This window comes from Vicugna pacos, chromosome 11 (genome assembly GCF_048564905.1).
Source record: "Vicugna pacos chromosome 11, VicPac4, whole genome shotgun sequence".
Lineage (NCBI taxonomy): Eukaryota > Metazoa > Chordata > Mammalia > Artiodactyla > Camelidae > Vicugna > Vicugna pacos.
Window position 1 is genome coordinate 51,653,901 of NC_132997.1, and position 26,812 is coordinate 51,680,712.

At 41.0% G+C, this 26,812-nt stretch overlaps 2 protein-coding genes across 5 annotated transcripts in view; one reads left to right on the forward strand and one right to left on the reverse strand.

Moving 5' to 3' along the window:
* Nucleotides 1–281: 281 nt before the first annotated feature.
* Nucleotides 282–16,942, reverse strand: EIF4EBP2 (eukaryotic translation initiation factor 4E binding protein 2). Its single transcript, XM_015246623.3, has 3 exons — nucleotides 16,507–16,942; nucleotides 2,114–2,299; nucleotides 282–1,112 (listed from the first exon to the last, which is right to left on the reverse strand). The coding sequence occupies exons 1-3, from the start codon at nucleotides 16,649–16,651 to the stop codon at nucleotides 1,081–1,083; spliced, it is 363 nt and encodes a 120-aa protein (XP_015102109.3). The 5' UTR covers nucleotides 16,652–16,942; the 3' UTR covers nucleotides 282–1,080.
* A 108-nt stretch (nucleotides 16,943–17,050) lies between these two features.
* Nucleotides 17,051–26,812, forward strand: part of LRRC20 (leucine rich repeat containing 20) — a 71,722-nt gene continuing 61,960 nt past the window's right edge. Inside the window, exons 1-4 of one of the 4 annotated variants that reach the window (XM_072971363.1) lie at nucleotides 17,051–17,120; nucleotides 17,337–18,070; nucleotides 18,340–18,397; nucleotides 20,482–20,569. The gene's annotated coding sequence lies outside the window, so the exon portion shown is untranslated. The remainder of the gene's footprint in view (nucleotides 17,121–17,336; nucleotides 18,071–18,339; nucleotides 18,398–20,481; nucleotides 20,570–26,812) is intronic. The other 3 variants (XM_072971365.1, XM_072971364.1, XM_031682248.2) reach the window with 3 other exon arrangements.

The window sequence follows — 26,812 nt, forward strand, 5'->3', positions numbered from 1 at the left end:
AGAAAGCAGGTCCACAAAGGAAAAAAGTTTAGATCTTTTCTAAGAGGATTCTGAAAGTCAACTTTAAACTTAAAATTCAAGAAACTACAATCAGAGACAACAAATATCACAATGCTCACTGGACTGAAAAATAATGACTACTGAGCCTGGGTACTCAGAGGGTTCAATGTCTTCCGAGGTCATTCTTGGGTTATCCCCCTGCAGAATACTATGATCGGTCATATCCGAAGTGCCTCTGTCACGTGGTACGGGCCTGCTCTGGGAGCAGATGAAATCACCCAGAGAGCTCAGAGTATAAAACGACTGCAAGCAATGAGATGCAAGCAGGGAGGAACGGGAGAAAAGGAGGAAAGAACAGCTAGTTACTGAGGACTCTTTTCTGATGTAACGAAATTGTTGCACAACTGTGCTAAGTAAAGGAACGGGAAGATGAAATGTTAATACTAAAGACAAGACATTCCTCCCAGAGGAAGGAGGGGAAATGGACCTCAGAACAGTGCCACAGGGTAATGCTACTAGAATTGTACAAACTGTGCTCTGTCCCCAAGGACAAACACTTCAAGGTAAAGGGAAAGCAGCTCTCTTCCTGTTTACCATTTCCCTCTAATGGTTTTCAAGCCCCCAAATCCAGATTCTTGCAGCACTGAAACATGGGTGAGAGAGACAGAGGGTAAGAATATGAATGATGCTGAACACATCAAAACTCCATATCACTTCCCCAGACTTCCCAGCCAGCCAGTAATTGGTAGGTTGACTTGGGATTAAAAAAAAAATGGGGCAGGGTGGACAGGAACCAGAGTTAACTGTTTTCCTCTGTGCGCTCTTAGTTCTACAGAAATATGCCAAGGGCCTTCAATCTAACTGTCTAACTGGGAAGGGGAATAGGAAACAGGGAGAAGAAATGATCAGATGCAGCTCATCTTCGCATCCTTTGGCACCCGGAGGAAGAGGAGGAGGTGGAGACTGCAACGGGGACTGCTGGTACTGCCTCTTCGGTCTTTGCACTGTTGATCCTATCAGCCAAATCAGGTACACACAGGTATCAGTGTTGCTGCTTTTCTTCTGATGCTCTCAGGACAGTCAGATGTCCATCTCAAACTGAGCATCATCCCCTGGTTAGAATGAAGAAAAGGAGAACCTGAGCACAAAGAGGAAAAGCAAACTGTTTGATTTAACTGTCATCCCCTCTGCACGAGGGTTAAAAAATAATTCAAACTGTCTCATTTTCTGCTGCCTTAGAACAACTATTCTACTTTGCTTTAGTTGGTCTTTCTAATCTGGGGGGAAAAAGACCGGCAGTCAAATCACCCTTGGGGAGGAGGAGCAACCGAGGGAAAGAATACAAGTGAAAACTTTCCAAGTGTCCCTTTGTCCACAGGTTGACTATCCAGGAGCTCCTGGGGAGCACTTGGCCATCTATTGCGTCAGCACACTCTTCTGGAGGCTCTGAACTTTGGCCCTGCCCTGAATCGACACTCTGTCCATTAAAACCTCATTTGGAATTTGAGGCAGAACACTGGCTTGTCTACAGGGATCATGCAGTGTAAGCCAAGGTGTACTGCAGGAGCTGGCCATTTCTATCTCGTTTCCAGAGACAGAAAGGACCCATTACTAAAAATGTGTGTGTGTGTGTGTGTGTGTGTATGTGTGTGTGAAGGTGGGGGTACTGAATTATAGGCAGTCCTAGAAAATGAGGGGGAAAAACCATACCACTTTTCCTTACACCATAAAAGGGACATTCTTCTTTTAAGAAACAAGGTCTATTTCCCAAAGGTGATGGAAATGAGGGCTATTCAATTCTGTTACATTTCTGTGTGTGGGTTATCCCTAGTCCAACAAAGACCAGTTTCAAGGAGTCATCTTTGGGATTTACCATTCCCTGATTTTGCATTCTTCTTCACCCCCTACCTAGATTAGATCTGATTATGCTTTAGAACTCAGGGTTGCTAGAACATTTCAGTAAGTCATGGTGATGGGAGTGGGGTGAGGTGGGAACCTTAGAGACATACAACTGAGCGTCAGTTATGAAGCATCAACATTTTTTCAACCTACAGCAGACTGACACTCGAATCCCAGGACTACCACTTGGTCTTCAATATCGGCATTCTCTTACCAACTGCATGTTTCCTGTCATGATTGTTCAAGTTGTTCAAATTGTTTACTTCTACTTTGGAGTCTTCAATTAAGGTGCCAGGGCTGGTGACTCCTGGGATATTGGGCAGATGGCAGGGAGGGGTCTGAGCCATGGGAGAATTGCGACGATCCAATAGAAACTTTCGATCATAAATGATTCGGGTTCCTGGAAAACAGGGTTTAAAGAAGACAGAAGTTTTACATCCTGTTTCAAGCATAATTTTAGGGTAAGAAAAGTAGAAATTTACCTTCATCTTCTTTGGAGGGTGCTTTGAGAAATAAGAACATAGTAACAACTCAAAAAGGCATCTGAAATTATGAGGAATGAATCATTCTGGAGAACAAAAAACAGTTTAATTTTCAAAAAATGAATAATCTGAATTATTTTGAACAGAAAATTTTCGAATACAGATTTAAAACTTTCTACCACCTTAAACAGAAAACAATTCAGCCCCTTCTTGATGAATCAGGGTCATTATGAAAATCATTTATTATACTATGTTGTGACCTAAGAAGTCTCAGGGCCTATTCAGTTGATGCTCTCAAACTGTAATACACTGTATTTTCCTTACACTGTACAGGATACAGATTGGCAAGGCTGTGCTTGTGCCCCTCCCCACCATGGTTCCTTTGTCTCCTCCCTCACTATTAGGCTATGAACCATCTTTCTTCCATGTCTTAGCAAGTACCATAGACTGAGTGTCTTACACAGAAATGTATTTCCTCACAGTTCTTGAAAGATGCCAGTATCATCTATTTCTGCTGAGAGCTCTCTTCTGGATGTGTAAACATACACCATCTCATTGTGTCCTCTCATGGGGGAGAGGGGAGCAAGCTCTCTGGTGTCTCTTCTTATAGGGCACTAATCCCAACATGAGGGCCCCACCTCAGGACTTCATCTTAACCTTATTACCTCCCAAGGCCCCCATCTCTAAATATCATTACACTGTGGAGGTTAGTGCTTCAATACATGAATGGGAAGGGCATAATTCAGTCTATAGCACACCCCCTTTACACCCATTTTACCTTGATGCATCTAATCTGTTGGGTTTAGAAACTGGTCACCTGCTTAATTTAACGCTATGTAAAATAAGAGCAAATAGGCTTGGAAGGGGTCTGATTGCTTTCCAATGAACAAAGGGTTGGAAAAAGGGTGGATGGATTCTGCACTTAGTGGATGGATTTCTTGTGTCGCCCTCACTTTTGTTCATGGCTAGGTTTCAGAAGGGTGAGATTTCGCTGTGAGATGTTCTTACTAACATTCAACTTGCAAGCTGGAACAAGATTATTCTGAGTTCTGTAATACACCAAGCTTAGAAACTCTGGGGGGTGAGGTGGTTAAAAAAAAGTGCAAGATTAAAAAAGCAAGCTTTCTACTTCTAAATTATATATTACTAACAACATACAGAGCAAAGAACTGTAATTGAACCAAGTAGGAAATAAGTAGTAGAGAGCCTATCTTAATGTGTGAGATATGAGGAACTTTAAAGAACTCCTATGACTTTACAGAGGCAATAAAATACATTTTTACTGCTTCGAGATATAATTCATGTACAATTCATTTATTTAAAGTGTGTAATTTAATAGTTTTCAGTATATTCACAGAACCGTGCAACCATCACCACAGTCTATTTTAGAACACTGTCATCATCCCCAAAAGATAACCTATACACATTTAGCAGTCCCACCCCGTCTTTCTCCAACTTCTCTAGCACTAGGTAACCACTAATGTTTTCTGTCTCTACAGAATTGCCTATTCAGGGCATTTTATATAAACGGAATCATGCAATATGTGGTCTTTTATGACTGCTTCTTTCACTTGAAGGTTTTATCAGTGTACAGATGACTCTTGAATAATGCAAGTTTGAACTATTTCTCAACAGTAAATACTATAGTCCTACATAGTCAGTGGTTGGTTGAATCCATGGATGTGAAAGGCCAACTCTTAAGGTATAATTGGATTAACCCCTATGTTGTTCAGGGATCAACTGTACTTCATTTCTTTTTATTGTCAAATAATATTCCATTGTATATAGTATGTATCACATTTTATCAGTTAATCAGTTGATGGACATTTGGGTTGCTTCCACTTTGAATAATGCTGCTATAAACATTCATATATAAGTTTTATGTGGACATATGTTTTCATTTCTCTTGGGTGCAAACCTAAGAGCAAAACTGCTGGATCATATGGCTTAACTTGCTGAGTTACTAGCAGACTGGTTTCCAAAGTGGCTGCACCATTTTCCATTCCCAGCAGCAGTGTGAGGGTTCCAATTTACATACATTGTAGCTAACACTTCTCATCTTTTTAATTACAGCTATCCTAGTGGCTATGAAGTGGTATCTCAGGATGGTTTGATTTTAGTTTGCATTTCCCTGATGGCTAATGATGTTGAGCATCTTTTCATACATGCCTATTGGCCATTCAAATGTGTAGCTTCTTTGGAAAAACATCCTTTGCCTATTTTTAAATGGGTTATCTTTTTAACCACTGAATTATAAGAGTTCTTTATATATTATGAATACAAATTTCTTATTCAAATAACTTGCAAATATTTTCTCCTGCTCTGTGGGATTCCTTTTCACTTCCGTGATGGTATTCTTCAAAGCCCCAAAGTTTTAAATTTTTAATGAAGTCCAACTTATATCTTTTTCTTTTGTTGCTTGTGCTTTTGGTATCATATCTAAAACTATTGCTTAACCAAGGTCATAAGGATTTGTGCCTACCTTTTCTTCTAAGTTTTATAGCTTTAGCTCTTTCTTCCCCCATTTAATTGTCTCAGCACCCTTGTCAAAGATCAATTGGCCATAATTGTGAGGGTTTATTTCTGGACTTCCATTGATCTATATGTGTATCCTGATGAGATAGTATTACTGTCCCGATCTATAATAACTTCTGAAATCACGAAGTATGAGTTTTCTAACTTTGTTTTTCTTTTTCAAGATTGCTTGGGCTATTTTAGGTCTCTAAAAGTTCCTTTTGAATTTTAGGGTCAACTTCTGCAAAGAAGCCAGCTGAGATGTTGATGGGGATTGTGCTGAACAGATTAATTTGGGGAGTAATGCCATCTTAACAGTATTAAGTCTTCCAATCCATGAACACAGAATGTTTATTTATTCAGGTCTTCTTTCTTTCAACAATGTTTTATAGTTTCCACAATGTAAGGTTTGTGCTTTTTTTTGGTTAAACTTATACTTATGTATTTTATTATTTTTATGTTATTCCAAGTTATTTTCTTGATTTCATTTTTGGATTGTTCATTGCATGTGTATAGAAACACAATTTTGTATACCAATCCTGTATCTTGCAACCTTACTGAACTCACCTATTAGTTCTAATGAGTTTTTAGTGGATTTTAAAGACATTTGGTTTTAAAATGCACACAAAGTAAATAATTCAGAAGAGAAGACACCTGGAAGAACTAGGATCTTAACAGATGCTATTAATATTCTCAAATATGGCCAGGGATAATATGAGTACAAAACCACAGTATTTTAACTGTTTGAATTTTAGATCACAGTAAGCTAATTAATTTGTAGCAGATACATGGCAAAACAAGAGTCAACCTGTCAGTAACTAAGGATTCTATGGTGTTAACTCAAAAGCATCTGACATTCAAAAAACCAAAACTAGTAAAAGAAAAACATTAAGACTTGACTATACATAAAATGCCAGGAAAAAAACCATTTCCTATGTTGGATATTGTATTTACTGTGAAATTATGTGAATTGCAAGACAACTAATTTAAAAACCTAAAATATTCAGGGTGTCTTATATATGTACATGCATAGACATACATTTGCTGAAGCAAGAACTTCTTAGTAATTCAAACTTAAACTGCTGGCCACATTCATGTCAGCCCAACTCAGTGTCAACCAATGCATCCACAACAAACTAGAAACAAGTTAACCATAAATTTCTAAAGAAGGTTAAAAAAAAACACAAGAAATCGATACTTTGCATATAATACAATATTAAAATGGAGCATAATTTTAATCAACTGATGGAATATTAAAAAAAATCTATTTGACATTGACAATGGAAACTTTTTCATTCCAGTTAGTCTTCCATTTCCTTGTCTATGAAAATCATCATACTCTGGTTTTACATTTAAAAGCTAAAAAATTCATAGTATTGTATATGCTATTTACTAGTTTTTCAATATTTACAATCAAACCATAATAAAAATGAACTATCATAGTTAAGGAAGAGTATGTAACTGTTACAGACCCTGATACTGTAAAAACAATGGAAAGGTTGACCTACCAGGTAAGTAGAGGCAGGACGGGTGGATAATATAATCTCATGGTGGAGTGCTAAAATTGACAGACTGAGACACAGAGGTTTAACTATATTACTTAGTTTTAAAGGTAACTTCCCAGAAGAACCAAAAATGATAAAATAATTTACAGAAATTGGTAAATGGAGAAAGGAGGGGAAATGAGAGAGGCAGAAAGAAATGAAAGTCTCCTATATTCCTCATTTTCATAACAGGGTGTCAACAGTATTATCTAACGTTAAAAAAAAATCAAGAAATTGTGGTAAACATATTTACAGCAACAGTGGTGTAACCAATAAAATTATTATAAATAGAAACTGTTAAAAGTGGCAGTCTATTACCATTTTATTTTGCATTTTATGAACTTCTGTTCAATTTTTCCTTTTCTACTTTGTTTTTAAAACGTTCATGTATTACTTTAGTCTTTATGTTTGGATTTCAGAACAAATACGACTCTTCAGATCTAAGTTAACATCACATATCTATAAATGTTCTTCATTCCTTGGTGACCAGATATTAGGATAAATCTAATACCCTGACTTTCTAAATGCTGACATTACTAGGATAACAGAGTAAAACTTAATTCCTTTGATGGAGAACAGAGGAGGAAAAAAAAGCTTCTACCTTTTGATCTAAAAACTAGTGATTTTCAAATGGCAGGGAACAAGAAGGCCAATAAACAGGGCCCAAAATTATGCTTGCCAAGATGGTTAGTACACAAACAAGGTCATGCAAGCCTAAGGGCCTCTTTCAAGACCAAACAGCTTAGTTTAAATGACAATTAATCCATGTATTACACCTAAGAAATTGTATAACCTGAAATAAAACCACCTAGAGAAAGTCCACTGTAACATGGTTAACTGACAGGGTAGTAGTTATACTTTTGCAGGGTCCTAATCATAAAATTGTTTAGCTAAAGCTGCTTCCAGAATTAGAATTACATTTCTACTCATGCAAATAGATAGCTCAGAACAAGAAACATTAAGTAACTTGCCCAAATTGAATAGCTTGAATAGCTAGTGACAAAACCCTTCAAGAAGACTGAGATGAACCCACACCCACCCCGCAATATCCTAGGCAGGGAGGGAGAGTGTGGAGTCAAACAGGGCTCCCCTCAGGGGACTTTCTCCACCCAAGAGGAAAATCTTCCTCAGAAAACCCTTAGCGGATCCCCTCCCTACAATCATTAGGCCAGAACTGGGTCAGGTGCCCACCAGAACAGACACTGGGGAAGACACAGAGTAGTCAGGGTGTATTTTCTGTAGCTTGGCATACTTTCGTTTTAAAAAAAAAATGAGGAAATCTGAGGTAGCACTAAAGAAGAGAGAAAAACTGTTGGGCTAGAAACTAATAGCACCAGCCACATCTGTATTTAATATTTACTAAATTTAATAAATATTAATTTAACCAAAATGGATTAAAAAAGTTAAATTAGGATGATGGGAGGTAGTAGTACATAAATTGGAAGAAGGGTGTATACAGCAACTAATCTCTCATCTTCCATAGTAGAAAACTAATTGTTAATATCTAAAATTGAGCAATAGCATTAAATCATGTTATTTAGAAACCCAGAGGTAAATGCTAGAAGAAACAGCTGAAAGACATATGAAAACAAATATATGTATATTCATGTATGACTGAAGCATTGTGCTGTACACCAGAAATTGACACAATATTATAAACTGACTATACTTCAATTTTAAAAAAAAATAGCCGAAAGAGTTTAAAATGATTTGTTTCTCTGGGGAGCGGAACTGGAGATGAGGGGATGTGGCATAAGAATGTTGCTTTTTGTTATTAGCCTAATAATACTATATGACTTTTAAACTTAACTTTCATAGGTACAAAAAATAAATGTGAAAGAAAAATAAAAGAATGACTGCATGAATATCAAAAACATTTTGTAAGTCAAGCAAGTCAGTCACAAAAGATAATATGATTCCACGTATCAAGGTACCTGGACTAGTCAAATTCAGACAGAAAGTAGAATGGCGGTTGCCAGAGGCTGGAGGTGGGTAGGTAATGGGGAGTTATTGTTTAATGAGTATGAAGTTCCAGTTTGGGAAGAGGAAAAAGTCCTGGAGATGGATGGTGGTGACGGTTGCACAGCAATGAGAATGTACTTAGTGCCATGGAACTGTACACTTAAAAATTGTTAAAATTGTAAATTTTATGTTTTTATATTTTATTACAATAAGAAATATACTTGATTTCAGACTTCTAGCCTTTAGAAATGTAAGAATAAATCTGTTGTTTAAAGCTTCCCTTCCACCAAAAAAAAAATTTAGATCAAGTGTTAAAAATAAAATTATAAGGAACTGGTTGGGGGAATGACTTAAAAAAGTATTTGCACAAAGAGAATACAAAAAATACAAAAAAAAGTATTTGCAAATATAAATATATACATAACATACCCACACTAAAGCCATGAGGAAGGAAGGTATCCTTCAAATCTAGAGACTGAATTTAAAAAAAAACAAAGCACTTGGCAAGTAATCTCAGTATTCCATTAGGAATTCTTGACAAGTCTCCATTAAAGCCTCATATAAGCGCCCACCAAGAGATGAGAAACAGATACAAGATGAACAAGCAGCAAGTGCTTCTAATATACTCAGAAAAGTAGTCTGCCTCTTCCCCACTTCTCTCAGCCCCGGTCCCCCTTCAATACTAAGAAGGGAAAATAAGTGAAAATATAGAAAGGACTTACAAAAAAAGTGATTTTCTCTGCTTTTTATTCTTCCAGCTTGGGAGGGTGATTAACAAGGTCTGTGTTTGACTGAAGTGTTAGAGAACATTCTTGAATGAATTTCAGTTTTAAACAACATCTGTTTTTTCCTGGAGTCTCTGGATGAAAAGACTGACTCCTAAAACCTCTATGCCAGATAGATAACCTAGAGGAGGCTAAAAGCTGCCTAACCCCGTATCCTCCAGGGAGGTTGACGGTGGCCAAACCATGTTCAGTGTGTACAACCACCAAATCCGTAAAGTGCTAATAAAAGCAAGAGAGGGACAATTTTCAACATCAACAAAAGGCACAACTGGAGCCTCAGGATCTTATAACTTAGTATGGCTAAATAATTATGGCAAATGGAAGACATTCAAGGTTTGTGAAAAGCCAGTCTTACTGCCCTTTGATTAACTCCAAATCTCAGTAACTGGGACCAAAGGTTTCCAAGATATTAATGTCAAAGAATGGCTCCCTGCCCAATCCCGCAGGACACTGCTATAGCAGGACACACACCTAGGCTGAAAGGGAAGTTGCTAATTACTATGTACCTATTGAGAAGGTCTAGCGTTAACAGAGTCCTTAGACAGTGTCTAGCAGAAGCCTGTCATTTTACAGGTGAAGAAATTAACATCCAAAGAAGCTAAACGTATTTGTAAAAGATCACATGGTGACAGGAGTCAGGAGACCAACATAAATAAGCAAGGTTCTCTAAGCAAATTTGGCTCTCTTGAGCCTCTGCTGCAAAATGATTTGAAACAAATGATCTTTTTAGTTAGTACCAGGTCCAAAGTGATACACACACCACTAACTAATCTCAAATAAATGCCAACTGATTTTAAATCTATCTAGCCTTGACCATCAGAAAATCTGGGTCAAAATAAAGTACATCATATATGTCCATGTCTGTTTGGGTGTCAACATTCCTCTTGAAATAAATTTTCTCCACAAGAAATGCCTGGCTCTGATTCCAGGAAAATGCTGATTTGATCTGCCAGACTGTTGACTGTAGCCTGGATCAATTCTTTGGATTAGATTTCACAGATGTTGTGGTTCAGCCTCTATAATGCTAATAATTAATGAAGGCTCACTGCTTTGGTATGGGGAAAGCACTCAGATTCAAGCCTGGCTTTCATCTCCACTATTTGTTTTCCTCCCAAGTTCATTCCTCTTGGGCACCTTAAAAAATATATAAGCAATGCTTATCTATCAACATCTTCTACTTTTACTTACAGTAAGGAACTTTAACTCTGTCAATGAAGTTTGTAAGAGGCAAAAGCCTCTGGAGATCACTGATCTAGGTCACTGTTTTTATGTGCTGCCTATTCATAATGGTTCTCGGAACTTATCAGACCAGAGAGAGGTTTCATTTCAATGTAAAAGCAACCCAGCTCTAACATAAACATTTTCTGGTGATGAGATGAGCACCTCTCTGAGGCCCAAAAGATTAATTATGACATCTTAAAAGGAATCACAAGCCTCTCACACTCTCTGACAGATATCTCTTAGGGCCTAGAAAGCAATGATCTATCTTCACCAGTCAGCATTCCTGTTATAAACAGGACATTTTTAAAAAGATTAAAATTGAATGAGGTATTATCTTGATACTAAAACCGGACAAAGGTATCGCAAGAAAAATACAGACTAATATCCCTTATGAATACAGATGCAAAAATCCTCAACCAAATATTAGTAAACCGAATTCAGCAACATACAAAAAAGATTGTATACCATGACCAAGTGAGATTAATCCCAGGAATGTGAGGCTGGTTCAACATTCAAAAATAATTAACATAACACATCATATCAATAGAATAGAAAACAAAAATCACATGATCATCTCAATAGATGTAAAAAAAAATATGCATTTGACAAAACCCAATACTATTTCATAATAAAAACATTCAATAGACTAGGAATATAAAGGAACTTCCTGAACCTGATAAAGGGCATCTATGAAAAACCACAACTACCATCTTATCTAATGATGAAAGACTGGTGGTTGCCCCCTAATATTGAGAAGATGTCAAGGGTGTTTGTTCTCATTCTCTGCTGTTTTTATTCAACACTCTAATGAAGGTTCTAGTTCTAGCCAGGGCAATTAGGCAAAAAAAGAAGAAAAAAAAAAAGAAATTGACAAGGAAGAAATAAAACTCTCTATTCACAGATGATGTGATCTTGTACACAGAAAATCCCAAGGAATCTACAAGAATTGAACTGTATTTTCTGGGTAACTGATCCTTGCTTGTTAAGGTTTTTACTTTTACAAACACTCAATGAAATAAACAGTTTTTGTTAGAGCATTTGTCCTAAAGATCTGAAAGATTATTTAGATGCAAACACTCACATTTCTGAGTTTTGGCTTCAAGCTGTGAGGTGAAGAGGGCCTTTAAAAACTAGCCACACATCGGATAGATAGCTGGGTGTTAAAACACAGGTTTTAAGGGGTCTTCACGAAGTTCTGTGATGCACCAATTTGAAACAGGTAGCCTGGGCCTTACCTATTTAACAAGTTGAATTGACTGCAAGTTTCAACTGACTTGTTCTGTTATGAATGGAGCAGCAAAAATCTTTTAAACATTAATCTGTTCATCTAAAGACTAGGAAGCCAAGAAAAAGTTCTATCCTTCACCAACAAACTACTGTCCTGCTCAGGCTCTCTTCCTCTCCAACCAGATGAGTTTTCCCACATTAACTTTACCCTGTCTGATTTGCAAATCTTCTCTCACACACATGTATAGTCAAGCCTGTAGTGTCTCTAAACCATGCAGGACCCCTCCCATAAAACTGTCTTTAAGACTACAGTCCTCAAAAAGTTCTTTTGGATGTAGAATAGATAAACAAGATTATACTGTATAGCACAGGGAAATATAAACAAAATCTTGTGGTAGCTCACAGAGAAAAAAAATGTGACAATGAATATATGTACATTCATGTATAACTGAAAAATTGTGCTCTACACTGGAATTTGACACAATGTTGCAAAATGACTGTAACTCAATAAAAAAAATGTTTTTTTTTTTTAAAAAAAGTTCTTTTGGAACCATCCTGGTAGTGCCAGCTTAGACTCATCCTGTTTCACACACAGGCCTCAGGAGAGCTGATGGGAGCTGTGCACATCTGCCGGGAACTGTGCACATCTGTCGTGTATGCTGCATTATCAGCCTGGAAGAGCTGTCTTCCCTGCACCTGACTCGGGGCAGGCAAGGCACTCCCTTAAACATAATGAATGCACTGTTCTATACCTTGCAGGTAAGGACTGCTGCCTTCCCTGGCTCAGAATTCAGTCCCTCATCAGCAAATATGCACCCAACATAAAACTGAGCTACAAGTTCTAATATATACTTTGGCAGCTGATGAATATGAGACTAAAGCCGGATCTCCTCCGGAACGACAACAAATTTTTTTGTTACTCTGAAATAAGTAATGCCATCTTCCTCAAACACAGGGCAAAGTGACTAGACACCTTGCATCATGTTTTTTTGTGCACTTTTCACATGTAATCATGAAGTTCTTTGGTTAATACCTGAACCTTAGAGAGCCAAACAAGTATGTTTAGAAGTTTTTGGCCTAAAATAAACTCATCCCAAGGTCACTGAATTGAAAGTTTTATGACAGTGAGAAACTGGCCTTCCTTTCCCAAATCTACAGAGGGCTCTATTCATTTCTCCCAAGAAAGGATCCAGATTAACACTCAGGATTCCCCTCAAATACTCTGACTTTATTACAGCTCACTCCACATGGATTCTTTTCCTTTCTTCCTGTCTTCTTTATTCCCAGACCCTTGGCCATCAGGTAATTCTGCTCCAGTGAACCAATCACAGCAACTCTAGCTGGCAGAGAGGAAGTACAAGGTTATGAACAAGATTTCAGATCATCATAGTTAGTTCCCCTCTGGTGCTCTTGTTATGGCAACAGCATACTTTTCCACAGCTGATGAGGATGATATGCAGGAAAAGAAAGGCAAAAACAGGTCTCTATGTTTCTGCTCATTCCCAAGAGCACAACTCTCCCACAAGGAAACAGTTCAGAACTTATTAAGAAATAAGGTAGCAGAAAGCATTGCATTGGCTAGCATTCTAGAGGTAGAAGAGTCTCTTTAAATGTTTGCAAACTTCCCTTTTCAGGAAAATATTCATCTTAATATAGTAGGGGAAAAAACTGGAATAGGGATCAGGACACTAAATTTGAGGCTACACACTGACTGACATTAGTTAGCTGTATGATACTAACAAGTTATTTAATTTCTCTGGATCTGTTTCTCTCAATTATAAAATGAAAGCATTAGGTTCCCTTCCAGATAGCCAGAGTGTTATAAAAGTAAAGCTGACTCTAGTAACTTTACCTTTCATTGAGGATAGTAGTAGCTTCTCAAAGGAAGAACCAAATTTCATGTCCATTCCTCCACAGGCAGAAAAAACAAAACAAAATAAAATCCAAGGGATTTTTTTTTGTCTTGAATTTACTCAAAAATGTTACTCTTCTTTAATAATGAGAAAAGGTACTCTTCCAAAAAGATGAGAAATAGAAGAGGTTACAGCAAGTGTTTTCACCCACCTCTCATTTTCCAAATCAAAGGAAGGTAATTTTGAGAAACCTTCTTAAGGGTAAGAGATACCCTCTCAGGGGAAGAGATCGTAAGTTCACTATGTTGTGAATGTCCCTGCCCAGTCTGATCATTTAGGGCATTTAGCACATCATCTTATCCTGGAATGCTCTGACATGTGTATGACACTCCAGAAGGTTTCCAGAAGTTTGAGACAGGAAATTCTAATTCCTTTCCTTCCTACTAAATGGAGATTTCGAATATAAGCCTACTATCACTTTTCTAATGTTTTCAAGTCTGAAATACATGTTAGCATTTGACTCTTTACAATTTTGTTTGTTTGTTTGTTGTAGAACTAAAAAGCTTTTCTATCTCTAATCCCGACCAAGAGTTTAAGACCATTTAGAGCAAAGACTGCATTTCCTACTTTTCTCTGGTCCTATTCTGTGCAAAGCACTGCACTGGGCTCACAAAACTCATTTAAGATTAATGCAAGTGCCTAGAGGTGACCAAATAACAACGCTGGTTGGGCAGAGGAAAATTACCTGGGAAAAGAGAGGGGAAATGTAACAAGAGAAATGAATAAACCACCAGAAAATTGGAAATTTTCCAAAGGGGGGAAATTAAATCACTAAGTACTGAACACCTAAGGAGCACTGAGTTAACTGCTATAAAATAGTGGTTAAATCCAATCCCAACAGTGCTATATCCTATAAACACATTATGTAAGTCCTCTTGTTAAAAATTTAAAGATTACAATGTGCTCTACCAATAAATACTGGCTCAATGTAACAGATGAGCTAGGATGACAAGTATTTAAATCTGAAATCAAAAACTGTAGAAAGTGTAAGGAGACAGGTTAAGTGATACTTGAGAAAGCAGTGGTGACTATGTCTGTAGGGAGATAGGGTAAATGAATTAGTATTTCTGGCAGAATCTTTCTACACACTGTAGGAACTAATCCAGACTATGAGACAGCTTTTATCTTTAGAGCACACTTAAAAACTATGCCCATACTATAAAAGCAAGGTGGCTTGGCTATTTGAAATATGCCAAAAGGGTGCCCCTGTGGTTCTTCCCTCAGGGGGATAGATTAATATGCAGCTAAAAGCTTCATTCCATCCTCAAATAAATAATCTGAGTACAGTTACTACTATGACATATGTTCTGAACTACTGGAAGCACAGGCATTACAGAATTCACAAAGAATTCTGGGAGAAGTCATAAATCCCTTTCCATCACCTTGGAAAACATCCATTTTTTAAAAGCTGTCAGTTCAAGTTCAGGACAATTTTATCTGGAGCGGATTCTGATCTACCAAAATCTTTCATGATTAAAAGGCCAGATTTCAGCATGCTCAGGGGCTAGCCTTGACCAGATCAGGTCAGGAGGGAGTTTTCTCTAATGACGTAAGCCACTTCACTAGAAACTTCACTGTTCTGCAAAAGTTAAAACTTCCTTAAGCCCAGCTTTCTGTACATATTGATTAACTTCTCCTGCCTGGGTTATTTAAAAGTCTTCCAAGGCAGCTACCCCACCCCTAAGGTGGCCAGGCTGGATTCCTCTGCAGGGCTCTCTCCTAAATTTTTATCCCCTGTTGACAAGGATGTCTTCTTGCTCTATGGGGCCTTGCTATTGTGCAACCGATCACCGAAGCTTAACTGCAGGGGATTGGTTGGAGTACAACTGGTGAGCCCAGCCCACAGGAACGAAGCCAGCAATCTTGTAGGCAGGAGGGGCTGCCAGCAAAGCCTCAACCCTCTAGTGAGAGGCCACCCCCATCACCAAAAGGCAAAGTTACAAAGTTAAAAATGAAGCACCATTCCCCTCATAATGTCCCTCAAGATCATTCTCCAGTCTCCTCCCTCTGGAGAAAAGCCCAGTCAGGGGACAGACAACCTTTGAGCTCCCTCTTCCCGTGACCAATTAATTCAACGCTCTTCACCTCTACCCCAGTGTTCTTCCTCGTAAACAGTTCCTGGTCTACTTTGAAAAGCAATGATCAGGAACCCCGATCAAATAAAAAAATCCCACCTGTGAGGGCGCCCTCCTTGACAATGCCCTCTTCAATCTCCAAAAGCGTCACCACCAAAACTCTACCCTCAAGGGTGCCAGCGCTCCTTTCCCTGGGCTATTACTTGAGCATTTTTTAATCACTCCTCTTCCAGCCTGGGGACTCCCCCCCCCACCCGTGAGGCCTCGTCCAGCAAAGTAAACAATGCTGTCAAAGCAGGATAACACTGGGCGAGGCTTCCAAACTCCGCATTCCAGCCTCCTCCTGGTGTTCTAAAAGCAGCAAAACAAGTCATCGCAGGGTCCCAGAAGCGAATTACTCTCCCCAACTTCCTTTCTAAAAAGTCCCGAGAGACAGCTCCAAAATCAAGCATAAATGTGCACAAATACAAAATATATTAAGAGGCAGAGATAATGTGGAGTAAGTGCAAGGCCAAATGTAGGCGAATTTGCCCGGGAGCAGAAGGAGGAGGGGTAGAAGACTGGGTCGAATGCGTAAACCTGCCACGAAGCGGTAACAAGGGCTTTTTTTCGCGACAAGAGAGCCACGTTTCCAGAGCGGGCACGCGCTGAATCTAGTTGCAGGCGACAGAGAACGCGAAGTTAAGGTTCCCGAAAGCAGTCTCAGGGGGGCTTTGTGCGCCTACAGGGGAGGGGCTTCGGTGAAGCCGGAATGGCCCAAGCGGCCCAGCGTGGACACGCCCTGAGTTAAAGGACCGTGGCGGGAAACTGAGGGGATAGCGCGGACGCGCTCGGTAGCCGGCTGCAGGCTCCGGGCGAGGGCTTCGCGGGCGGCCGGCGCTCACCTCCCGGTGTGGTGGAGAAGAGCGTCCCCCCGGGCGTGGTGCAATAGTCATGAGGTAGCTGCGCGGCGTCGCTGATGGGCACGGTGCGGGTGGGGATAGCGCGGCTCTGGCTGGGCTGGTGGCCGCTGCCGGCGGACGAGGACATGGCTCTGGGCGCGGGCTCTCGGGCTTTGTCCCGCGGGCGGGCAGGCTGGCGGCGGCGGTGACGGCGGCGGCGGCTGGGGGCCCGGGCTGCTCCGGCTGCTCCGGCGGGCGGGGCTGGGCGTGCTCCGCTCGCTCCTCGCTTGCTTCCTCTCGCTCCCTTGTCCCGCTCCGCTCCCGCCGCCGCCCTCTCAGCCGCCGCCGCCGCCGCCGCCCGATCCTCCGGCCTCCGCCAGCAGCCTCAGCAGCAGCAGCAGCAGCAGCGGCAGCAGCGGCGACGACGACAACCGGAAGCGGGCGAAGGCGGGAGCCAGAGGGAGTTCAGGAGAGATTGTCGGCCGGACGTGACGTCACGAGGGACAGGCCTGAGCGGCGGGGCGGGGCGGGGCGGGGCGGGGCGGGGCGGGGCTTAAGCCGTCGCGGCGGGTGGTGAACCTTGCGGAACCAGAGCGAAGTGTTTGCGTTGTGCGAAGGTAGGCGCGGAAAACTTGTGTTTTTTTTTTTAATTGTCAGTCAGAACTACTCTACTTGAGCTGACTTCTGTTTCCTATACATCTAAACAAAACTGTAATTTTACTTTTAATTGCTCAGTATTAAATGTAGGCAATACATGCGGTGTATTAAAAAACAATCAGAGCAGAAAGGTTTCCGGTGCCACCGTCTTCCAGTTTCCCTATTGCTCTTTCCAGGATGAACCACTGTACCAGTTTATTGTGTATCTTCTGGAGACAGTCCCTATATACAGACATAATGCAACATATAAGCATTAAGAAAAGAAAAAGAGATTAATAGCAGACCACTTGACATGTCCGGTTCCTAACTGTGGTAAAAAGCATGGTTACATTGGCAAATTTGAAATCATCGATGATCACAGAGCTGGAAAAATTGTTGTGAACCTCACAGGCAGGCTAAATCAACGTGGAGAGATCAGCCCAGATTTTACGTGCAACTCAAAGATCTAGAAAAATGGCAGAATAACCTGCTCCTGTCCTATCAGTTTGGTTTCATTGTACTGACAACCTCATCATGGAACATGAAGAACCAAGACAAAAACATACAGGAGGGAAAATCCTTGGATTCTTTTTTTTTTTTTTTAAGGGATGTAATACATACATGCAAATAAAATGCCTCAGTGGACTCTGAAAGAAAAAATTAAAAAAAAGAAAAAACATCTCCTACTTCTTAACAAAGGCACAGACAAAAGAACTTACACAGCAAAGCAAATATTGTGGTTGATCAGGTCGGGCCAGGGCATGACATGGAATGGATTTGTGATGAATGTCGAGGATTCCAGGAAGAAGAGCCCCTTGCCTACCCTGCAGTCTGGAGGTCCCCAGAGTTGGAGGGGACTGAGCTCACTCTTGAAAGTTCTCCAGGCTTTGCATATGTCAAGAAAGAAGGCACTTTCTAGAGGAAGGAAAAGGTGAGATGTTAGTTTACATCTGTGTAGAGCTTACAAAGTGCATGATTACAATATACACCCCTCCTTGATCTCTCGTTTGATTACAGATTTTGGGGTGTTGAGGGAGAACAGGGAGATCTTTCTGGCCAGAGCAGAGGGTGAAATCGGTAGGATAGTTGGACATAGAGATTGGGTCGGAGTATGGAATGAAAAGAAGTAATGACACCAGGGTATAATTTTGAAGTTTCAGGGACAGAAGAGTATTACCTATTTTTTATTCATTTTGACAGGCAGCCTGGAGTAGAGAAAGGAGATCTTCCATTAGCATGCTGTGTAACCACAGGCAAGGTACTTACACTTTCTGCACCTCATCTATAATATGGAGATAAAGTTATTACTTCACTGAGTAGTCCTGTGAGTTAAGCACAGAAGTCTTTAGCAAATAATTGCCTCCTAGCAGTCATATTGAAATTAACGGAGGGTTAGAATTTTCTTAGGACCTCTGATGTCTTCCTTTCCCAATTAGAAGGTATCATAGTCACCTGTTCTGGTTTTGAGATTAAATATGAGTGTGTATTTGTATGTATGTGTGTGTGCATGGATTTGTGTTATGTACATGGTATGGATTTCATCACCTCTAGAAAACCCTAAAAAACCCTAAAAAAAAAGCTCACTCAGCTGATTTTTTCACAACCTGCTCCTCTTTTTGATAACAGCCTTTCTGAGATTAAAATAATCAACCATAGAATTCCAGTCTTTTAAGGTATATAATTCAGTGGGTTTTAGTATATTCACAAAGTTGTGCAATCATTTCCATTATCTAATTTCAGAACATTTTGTCACACCAGAAGATACCCAGTATGCATTAGCTGTCACCCACCGTTTATTCCCAACCTCCTCAGACCCAGGCCACCACTCATCCACTTTCTATTTGTATAGATTTCCCTATTTTGGACATTTCCTGTAAATGAAATCATATAACATGTGGTCTTTTGTGACTGGTTTCTTCCACTTAGCATGTTTTCATTGTTTAACCAGGTGTAGCATATATCAGTAGTTGGATCCTTTTTATGGCTGAATAATACTCTACATTGTGTTTATCCATCTGTCAGTTGATGGAAATTTAGATTGTTTCCACTTTTTGGTTATTATGAGTAATGCTGCTGTGAACGTTTGCGTACAAGTTTTTGTGTGAATATATGTTTTCAATTCTCTTGGGTATATACCTAGGAATGGAATTGCTGGGTCATGTAACTCTAGGTTCAACCATTTGGGGAACTTGGCATTTCTGTTTTTTAGAGTGGCTGCACCATTTTATATTCTCACTAGCAGTGTATAAGGGTCCAAGTTTCTCCACATCCTTGTCAATACTCGTTATTATTTGTCTTTTTGACTATAGCTATTCTAGTGGGTGTGAAGTGATATCTCGTTCTGGTTTTGATTTGCATCTCCTGATGGCTTAATGATATTGAGCATCTTTTCATGTGCTTATTGGCCATTTCAAATCATCTTTTCTTTGGAGGAATGTCTATTAAAATAATTGACCCATTTAAAAAATTGGGTCATTTGTCTTTTTATTGAGTTTTAACTGGTTTTTGTCTATTCTGAAAACTGGAGCCTCATCAGATATATGATTTTCAAATAATTAGTCCCATTCTGTGCATTGTCTTTTCACTTTCTTGATGGTGTCCTCTGGAGCACAAAAGTTTTAAATTTCAATGAAGTCGAGTTGATCTATTTTTTTTTCCTTTGGTTGCTTGTGCATTTGGTGTCATATCTAAGAAATCATTGCTTAACCCAAGGTCACAAAAATTTATGCCTATGTTTCCTTCTAAGAGTTTTATAGTTTTGGCTATTACATTTAGGTCTTTGCTCCATTTTGAGTAAGTTTTTATGAATGGTGTGAGGTAAGGATCCAACTTCATTCTTTTGCACGTGGATAGCCAGTTGACCTGGTACCATTTGTTGACAAGGCTATTCTTTCCCCATTGAATTGTCTTGGCAACTTCAGTTACAATAACAGAAAAGGTTGATTCAGAGAAGTAGGTGCTTAAAACAAACTGGATGAACTAGAATAGGCTCCAGGCTAGGCCTCCAGGAATAATCCTCAAAACCCTGCAGAATTGAGCCTCCAGGAGAGCTGCAACCTGGATGAGAGTCAGGAAGCTGAGAAATAATAAATGACTTCTCTCCCCTCTCAGCCACATTCAGAGTCAGGCAGCTGCTGCCAGACTGTCAGGTTCAAAGCCACATGGAGTCTGCTAGATCCATACCGGCTAAATAGGTACCCGGAGCAGCACTGTCTCTCTCCCCACTTCACTCAGTTCTGCTTTCAAATCTTATGTGGAGGTGTTTGATTGGTGTAACCCCAACCCCTGAAATGCATCCTGGGGGTTTTACTGCAAGGGAACATAATACATGCCGATTTTTAGCCTTCCAGCCTCTGCGGTATAAGAAGACGGACCAGAAGGAAGTTAGAACAGGAGTCAAGGGCACTAATCTACGTATCCACCATAAAAGGTAAGTCAATGTGTATAAACATTTTGTAACTGGATAATTCATTCCCATCGTTGTCCTTAACTGACCTAATTTTCTTCCTTTTAGCCCTTGAGATTAACCCTAAAAGCATCCCCTCCTTGCCTTTGCTCAGGGGTTAGGAAACTTTTTCTATAAAGGGCAGAGCGTAAATATTTTAGGCTTTGCAAGCCATACAGTCTCTGTCACAAGTTTTCAAGTTTTGTTGTTGTAGCGAGAAAGCAGCCTTAGACAACATGTGAACAAACGAGCATGGATCCAATAAGACTTCATTTACAAAAACAAGTGGCCAGCTGGGTTTGGCCTGCGGACCATAGTTTTCAGACCCTGTCTTTGCTTATATTGTCTATTCACTCAACACATCCTTACTGAGGACCTGCTGTGTGTCAGTGCTTTCTAGGGGAGGAAGTATAGCAATAAATAAGACAGAGGTGCCCCCGCTCAGTGGAGCAAACATTCTGCCAGAAGTGACACTGTCCTCCCCACCTCCCCTTCCCTGCCTAACCCAGACTCCTGTTTAATACTCGGTATGGGTTGGCTTTCCTTGACTTTCCTTCCCCCAGCAAGGGTTGGTTCCTTCCCTTAGATCTCCCACAGTGCCCTGTGCACACTGAGGTCACTTGTACCAACCTTGTGGATAATGTTGTCTGCTTAAGCATCTGGTTTCCTGCAAGACTGTGAACTACTCAAAGGGAAGAACTGGGCCCCTCCTCACGTTGAGTCATCCCTGGCCTGGCTCAGAACCAGCCTGTGGTCCGTGGTGTTTTAACTTTAAGGAATCCTTGTAGAGGCTGAGATATGAACATTAGACACAGTTGTGGGCAGTTCTGTCATAAGTGGCCTGATTCAGATGAGAATTTCTATTTATCAACTGGGTTATGGTACAATTTATGTGCACCTCTTTCAAGTATGCAGTTCTGTCATAAGTGGCCTGATTCAGATGAGAATTTCTATTTATCAACTGGGTTATGGTACAATTTATGTGCACCTCTTTCAAGTCGATGAATTTTGACAAATGTTTACATTTCTGTAAATACCACTTCAATCAAGATCCTCTCACCCCAAAATTCCCAATAATCACTGATCTACTGCCTATCACTACAGATTAGCTTTGCCTATTTTAAAACTTTATATAAATGGAATCCTGCTATATGTACAACATGTTTTATACCTGGCCTCTTCACACAGCACAATGTGTTGCTGCAGCAGTAATCCATTGCTTTTTGTGGCTGAGTAGTATTCCATTTATGGCTATACCACATTCTGTTTATCAGATGAGAATTTAAAGGAAAAAGATATCTCTCTGCTCTCTCCCCCAGAACCTATGGGGACTAGGAGGGTCTTGCATGGCCTCAAATATACAGGCTGTGTATTATCTCTTGTAATATTGTGATTTATAATAAAAGATATATATTGATTTTCAGTCCCTGTTCCTAGCACAGAGCTCCTAAAACCCTTGGAATTTCCTAAGTGTTGAGAGTAGCAAGTGTCTTTTGTTATGTTAATGAGGTGTTGGAATGCCTCTAGGTCACCTAAGGATGGGGGTTGGTCACCAGAGGAACCAACCAAGTAATTGGAGAGTTGGAACTTTCAGTTCTACGCCACTGACCTCTGGGGAGGGGAAAGGGGCTGGAGATTGAATTCAGTCACCAATGGCCAATGATCTAATCAATCGTGGGTAAGCAATGAAGCCTCCATAAAGAAAACCAAAATGATTTGGGGGCAGGGGTGGGGTTCACAAGAGCTTCCAGGTTGGTGAATACATGGTGACTGGGGGAGAATGGTTTGCCCAGAGAGGGCATGGAAGCTCCAAACCCTTTCCCCATATCTGGCCCTAAGCATCTTTTATATCCAGCCGTTTCTGAGTTATATCCTTTTATAATAAACCAGTAATCTAGTAAGTAAAGTGTTTCTCTGAGTTCCATGAGCCGCTCTAGCAAATTAATTAAACCCAAGGAGGAGATAACTGTAACCTCCAGTCTATAGCCAGCTGGTCAGAAGTGTGCTGACAACCTGGACTTGAGACTGGCATCTGAACTTGGGAGGGGGTAGGGGAGCAGTCTTGTGCGACTGAGCACTTTACCTGTGGCATCTGATACTATCTCCTGGTAGTTACTGTCATAATTAAGTTGAATTATAGGGCACTCAGCTGGTGTTGGAGAATTGCTTGGTAGTGAGGAAGAAACCCACGCGTTGGAATTGGAAGCAGAATCTTATCTCTGAATGAGGGTATCCAGATAGTGGGTGATTAGAAAGCTGCTGATGCAATTGTGACCCCTGGATTCATACCCAATATACTGCCAGGATAGAACACGCAATATATACCACGTTTGGGCAGCCCTTGCTTGGAACTTTTACTTACAATATAGTGTTTACTTATTAATATAACTTCAGTTTCAAAAAATGGAAGTGGCCTGGATGTCCCCAGCCCAGGGGTATCCCTTCTGTAGCCTATTCCAGTGTTTAGCTATCACAGCTTCCCAAAACTCATTCCTTCGAACTCTCCTGTAGTTACCTGTTGCCTCTGTTCTCTCTGGCTCTGTCTTTCCTGTGGCAAGAGGAGGCTGTTTATATGCTCTGTAATGAGGTCACCCACATTCTGTATCATCATAGGGATAATAGTCCCTTACCTTTGGATAACACTTTTTCACCTTACCAAGCACTTTCAGACTATTATCTCACTTAAGCTGAGCCACAACCCTGTGATGGATGCAGGCTGCTTATTATTCTTTTCGTTATTGTTATTGATATTACTATTCCTACATTTTAAGAGATAGAGAGACTGAGGCTCAAACAGGTTATGACTTCCCTGAGGTAGACAGCCAGGACCTGTGGTGCTGGGAGTAGTGCTCAAGCTTCTGGCTGGTCACCTTTTGCACATCCTCCTGTTGGGTACCCACTCTTTGTCATCACATCTGCTGAACCGCTTGGGGATGAGCAGCATCCATTTCTTGAGCTCCTGACACATAAAGGGCAGAATGTGTACAGAAGGTGATAATAATCATAGATAACATTTATAGACAGCTAGGCTGAGTCAGATGCTGTTCTAGGCCTTCTAGAGATCTTATCTCTAATATGCCCAACTTCCATACCAGGTGGGTATTATTATGCCTGTTTTACAGATAAGGAAGCAGCCTCAGAGAAGCTGATGTGTCTCTGGAAATTCTCTAGCCTCTTGCTGTGGTTGGGAACAGTCCACTGTGCATAGCCTTTGATTTCACGTGTGCTTTGTTTCAAATGCTGGCTCTCCCACCCACTTGCTGTGTGACCAAGAGTCTCAACCTGTTCTTGCATCTGAAAAATAGGAGGAGGAGGTCCTCATTCAGAGCGTACTCTTTAGAGGATTTAATGTCAGGCCCAGCCAAGGTTTAGCCAATGAGAATGGTGGTTAGGCGCCAGTCTGGGTCCAAAAGGATGCTGGGGCCCATGAGGCTTGGAGAAGAGGGGCAGACTGGAGAACAGCATGTCTGACTGTGGGGGCCATGCTTCAGTTTCAGTGTTTCCCCCTTCGGAGTACATATCAGGCAATATCAGCCAAAGTCTGTAGTTGTAGACTTCAGAAAATGAGGTACGGTCTGTTCACAGTGACTTTGGTATTAATAAGTCCTCTGTTGAAGCCAGTTTATTATTTGCCTATTTACTGCAGTTCCACCCCTGTAGTTCCTGTCCTTCTCTCTCCATCCCAATATTTAGTAGATTTCTGATAGGTACAACCCTTCCTCTATCACCTCTGTCCTGCAGAGTGAAACTGGGCAGTATACCTAATGCCATACCACATCCAGTGGCATGTGCTGGTTTGGGTAGCTTAAGCTCCAACCAGAGAGCACTTTTAAAATGGAAATGCACTGTCATCTACAATGAATGGTGGACCACACCCTATACCAGCCACAGCCCAAAGGCAAGGCACAGTGTACAGAGCCTAGCAGCCAAGAATGGGTGGTTGCCAAATTGAGTCAAGAAGCACCCTGCCCCAGGAGCTTCTGACTTCTCTTGGGTGGAGCCCGGGTTTTTTGATGGGAATCCTTTGCCATGATTGGGTGGGTACTGTCGAGTTCAAGGTGGAAGACTGAACTTGATAACTGGGGATCTGATTCTCCAAGCAGGCTCTGGACAAGCTACTTGGCTTCCATGTCTCCATCAGTGAATTCATTTGGAAATATCTACTGAGCTCTTGATACGGCCCTGGCTCCAGATTCAGGGGTGAATGAGGGCAAACCTTATGAAGCTTCCATGGGATCCACCTACTGTGGTGAGGACTCCTTGCATCCAGGTCTTCTGGCTGAATTTAGATGGAGTTATTTTTCTGTCCACACTGAGTTAGCCTTGGAAGCCCTGGGGTAGCAATGGCTGGCAGTGTGTATTGTATTGCACCACAACCCTCTCTTCTATGGCTTCCTGTACCTCTTGGGATTTAGAATAAGGCCCTCCATAGTCTGGCTTCATCTCCTGCCTTTCTCCATCTCACTTTCTGTGCTCCTGTTCCTCACACAGACCATGCTCCCTCCTCTCACAGGACTTTTGCACATGCTATTCTCATTGCCTTGTTGTTCTCTGTGATGAGCAGACTTTAAGGTGACCCCCATGACCCCTAACTTCTGGTGTTCACATCCACAAGTGTGGGTGGGACCTGTGACTTGCTTCTAACCCATAGAATATGGCAAAGGTGAGAGAATGTCCCTTTTGTGATTAAGTTATGTAAGACTTCATCTTGCTAGAGCCTCTCTCCCTCGCTCTCTCTCTGTTGCTGGTTTTGAAGAAGCAAGCTACTCTGAGTCCTACAGTCATCAGAAAATGAATTCTGTCAACAACCTGAGGGAGCCTGGAGGTGACCCTTCCCCAATCAGGCCTCCATGTGAGAACACAACCCTGCCTCACACCTTGATTGCAGCCTTGCAGAGGACCCAGCTAAGTCGTGCTGGGACTCCTGACCCACAGAGACTGTGAGATAGAAAATGTATTATTTTTAAGTCGGTAAGTTTGTTGTTTAAAAAAGAAAAAGCTGTGTAAATGTGTTACTGTTTTCTATATGCAGCATAGAAAATCAGTATATTCTCTAACATTCACCTAGTTTACTCCTACTCATCCCTTATCATTCCCATCCCACTGAGATGAGTCTTCTCATCAACCAAGATGCCAAGGCCCAATCTCCTGGTTAGAGGCTCTCATGCCATTGTGTGCCTTACTACCCTATGACTTACACAGTTATAACTGTGTGATTGTTTAATTGATAGCTGCCCCCTCATCCACCCCCAAACCGTAAGTGCTTCCCCCCTACCCCAAATCCCTCCCTTGGACAGAGACCTCTAATTGTTCCTCAGTATCCTTTTCCCCTTTTCACAAGTTTTAGCCAGGCCCGTGAACATTCAGCCGTAGACTACATTTCCCAGCCTCCCTTGCAGTTAGGTGTGGTCACATGACCAAGTCCAGGCTACACGACGTAAGAGACTGCTGCGTGTAACATATGGGTCATCTCCTTAAAGGCAAAGTGGCTTACTCTAGACATATTTCTTTTCCTCTTCCTGCCAGCTCGGAAATAGTATAACTGCAATAGCAGCCTTGGACCCAGAGAAGAAAGGAACATATTGAAGATGATAGAGTAACTGGCCATCTTGGTTTTTTGATGACCTTTTGGAGCAGAGCTTCCCTAGATCACCTGTTTCATAGAAGAAACAGACTATTTCATTTAAGCTGAAGCATTTGGAGGTCTTTTATAGCAGCCTAGATGTACCCTAATTGATATGCTCCTTGAGAATAAATTAGGGGTGTCCTGTGTGTGTTTTTGATATACTTGTCCTTCAACACTTGTTAGGGAGAACACTCTCCACTCTGGCTTTGTTTCCAAGTCACAGAGCAGTCCTGTCTTTGGTTTTCAGTTTCTCACTAGGATGCAGAAGCTAGGGGTGGGGCTAGGGTGAGGCAAGACCTAAAGAGGCACTTTCAGGCCATGGCTGTGTAGGATTGGCAGCAGAGAGTGAGTGTGAAACCGAGCCCCCCTAAAACTGAGTTCCCTTACAAAGTCTGTGGTTAATCTCTATCCAAATGCATTTTCTTGCTAGCCTCCTCTGAACTCAGTCCCTTTCTTGTCCCGACCTCAGTCCTGTGCTAACTGAACACCCAGCCAGCAGAGCCAGATGACTAAGATTGCTGTTGTCGATAACATCGTTAATGTACTAAAATTACTGCTGTAGAAATCATCATTAATGTACAAACTCAGGCTGTTTCTCCAGG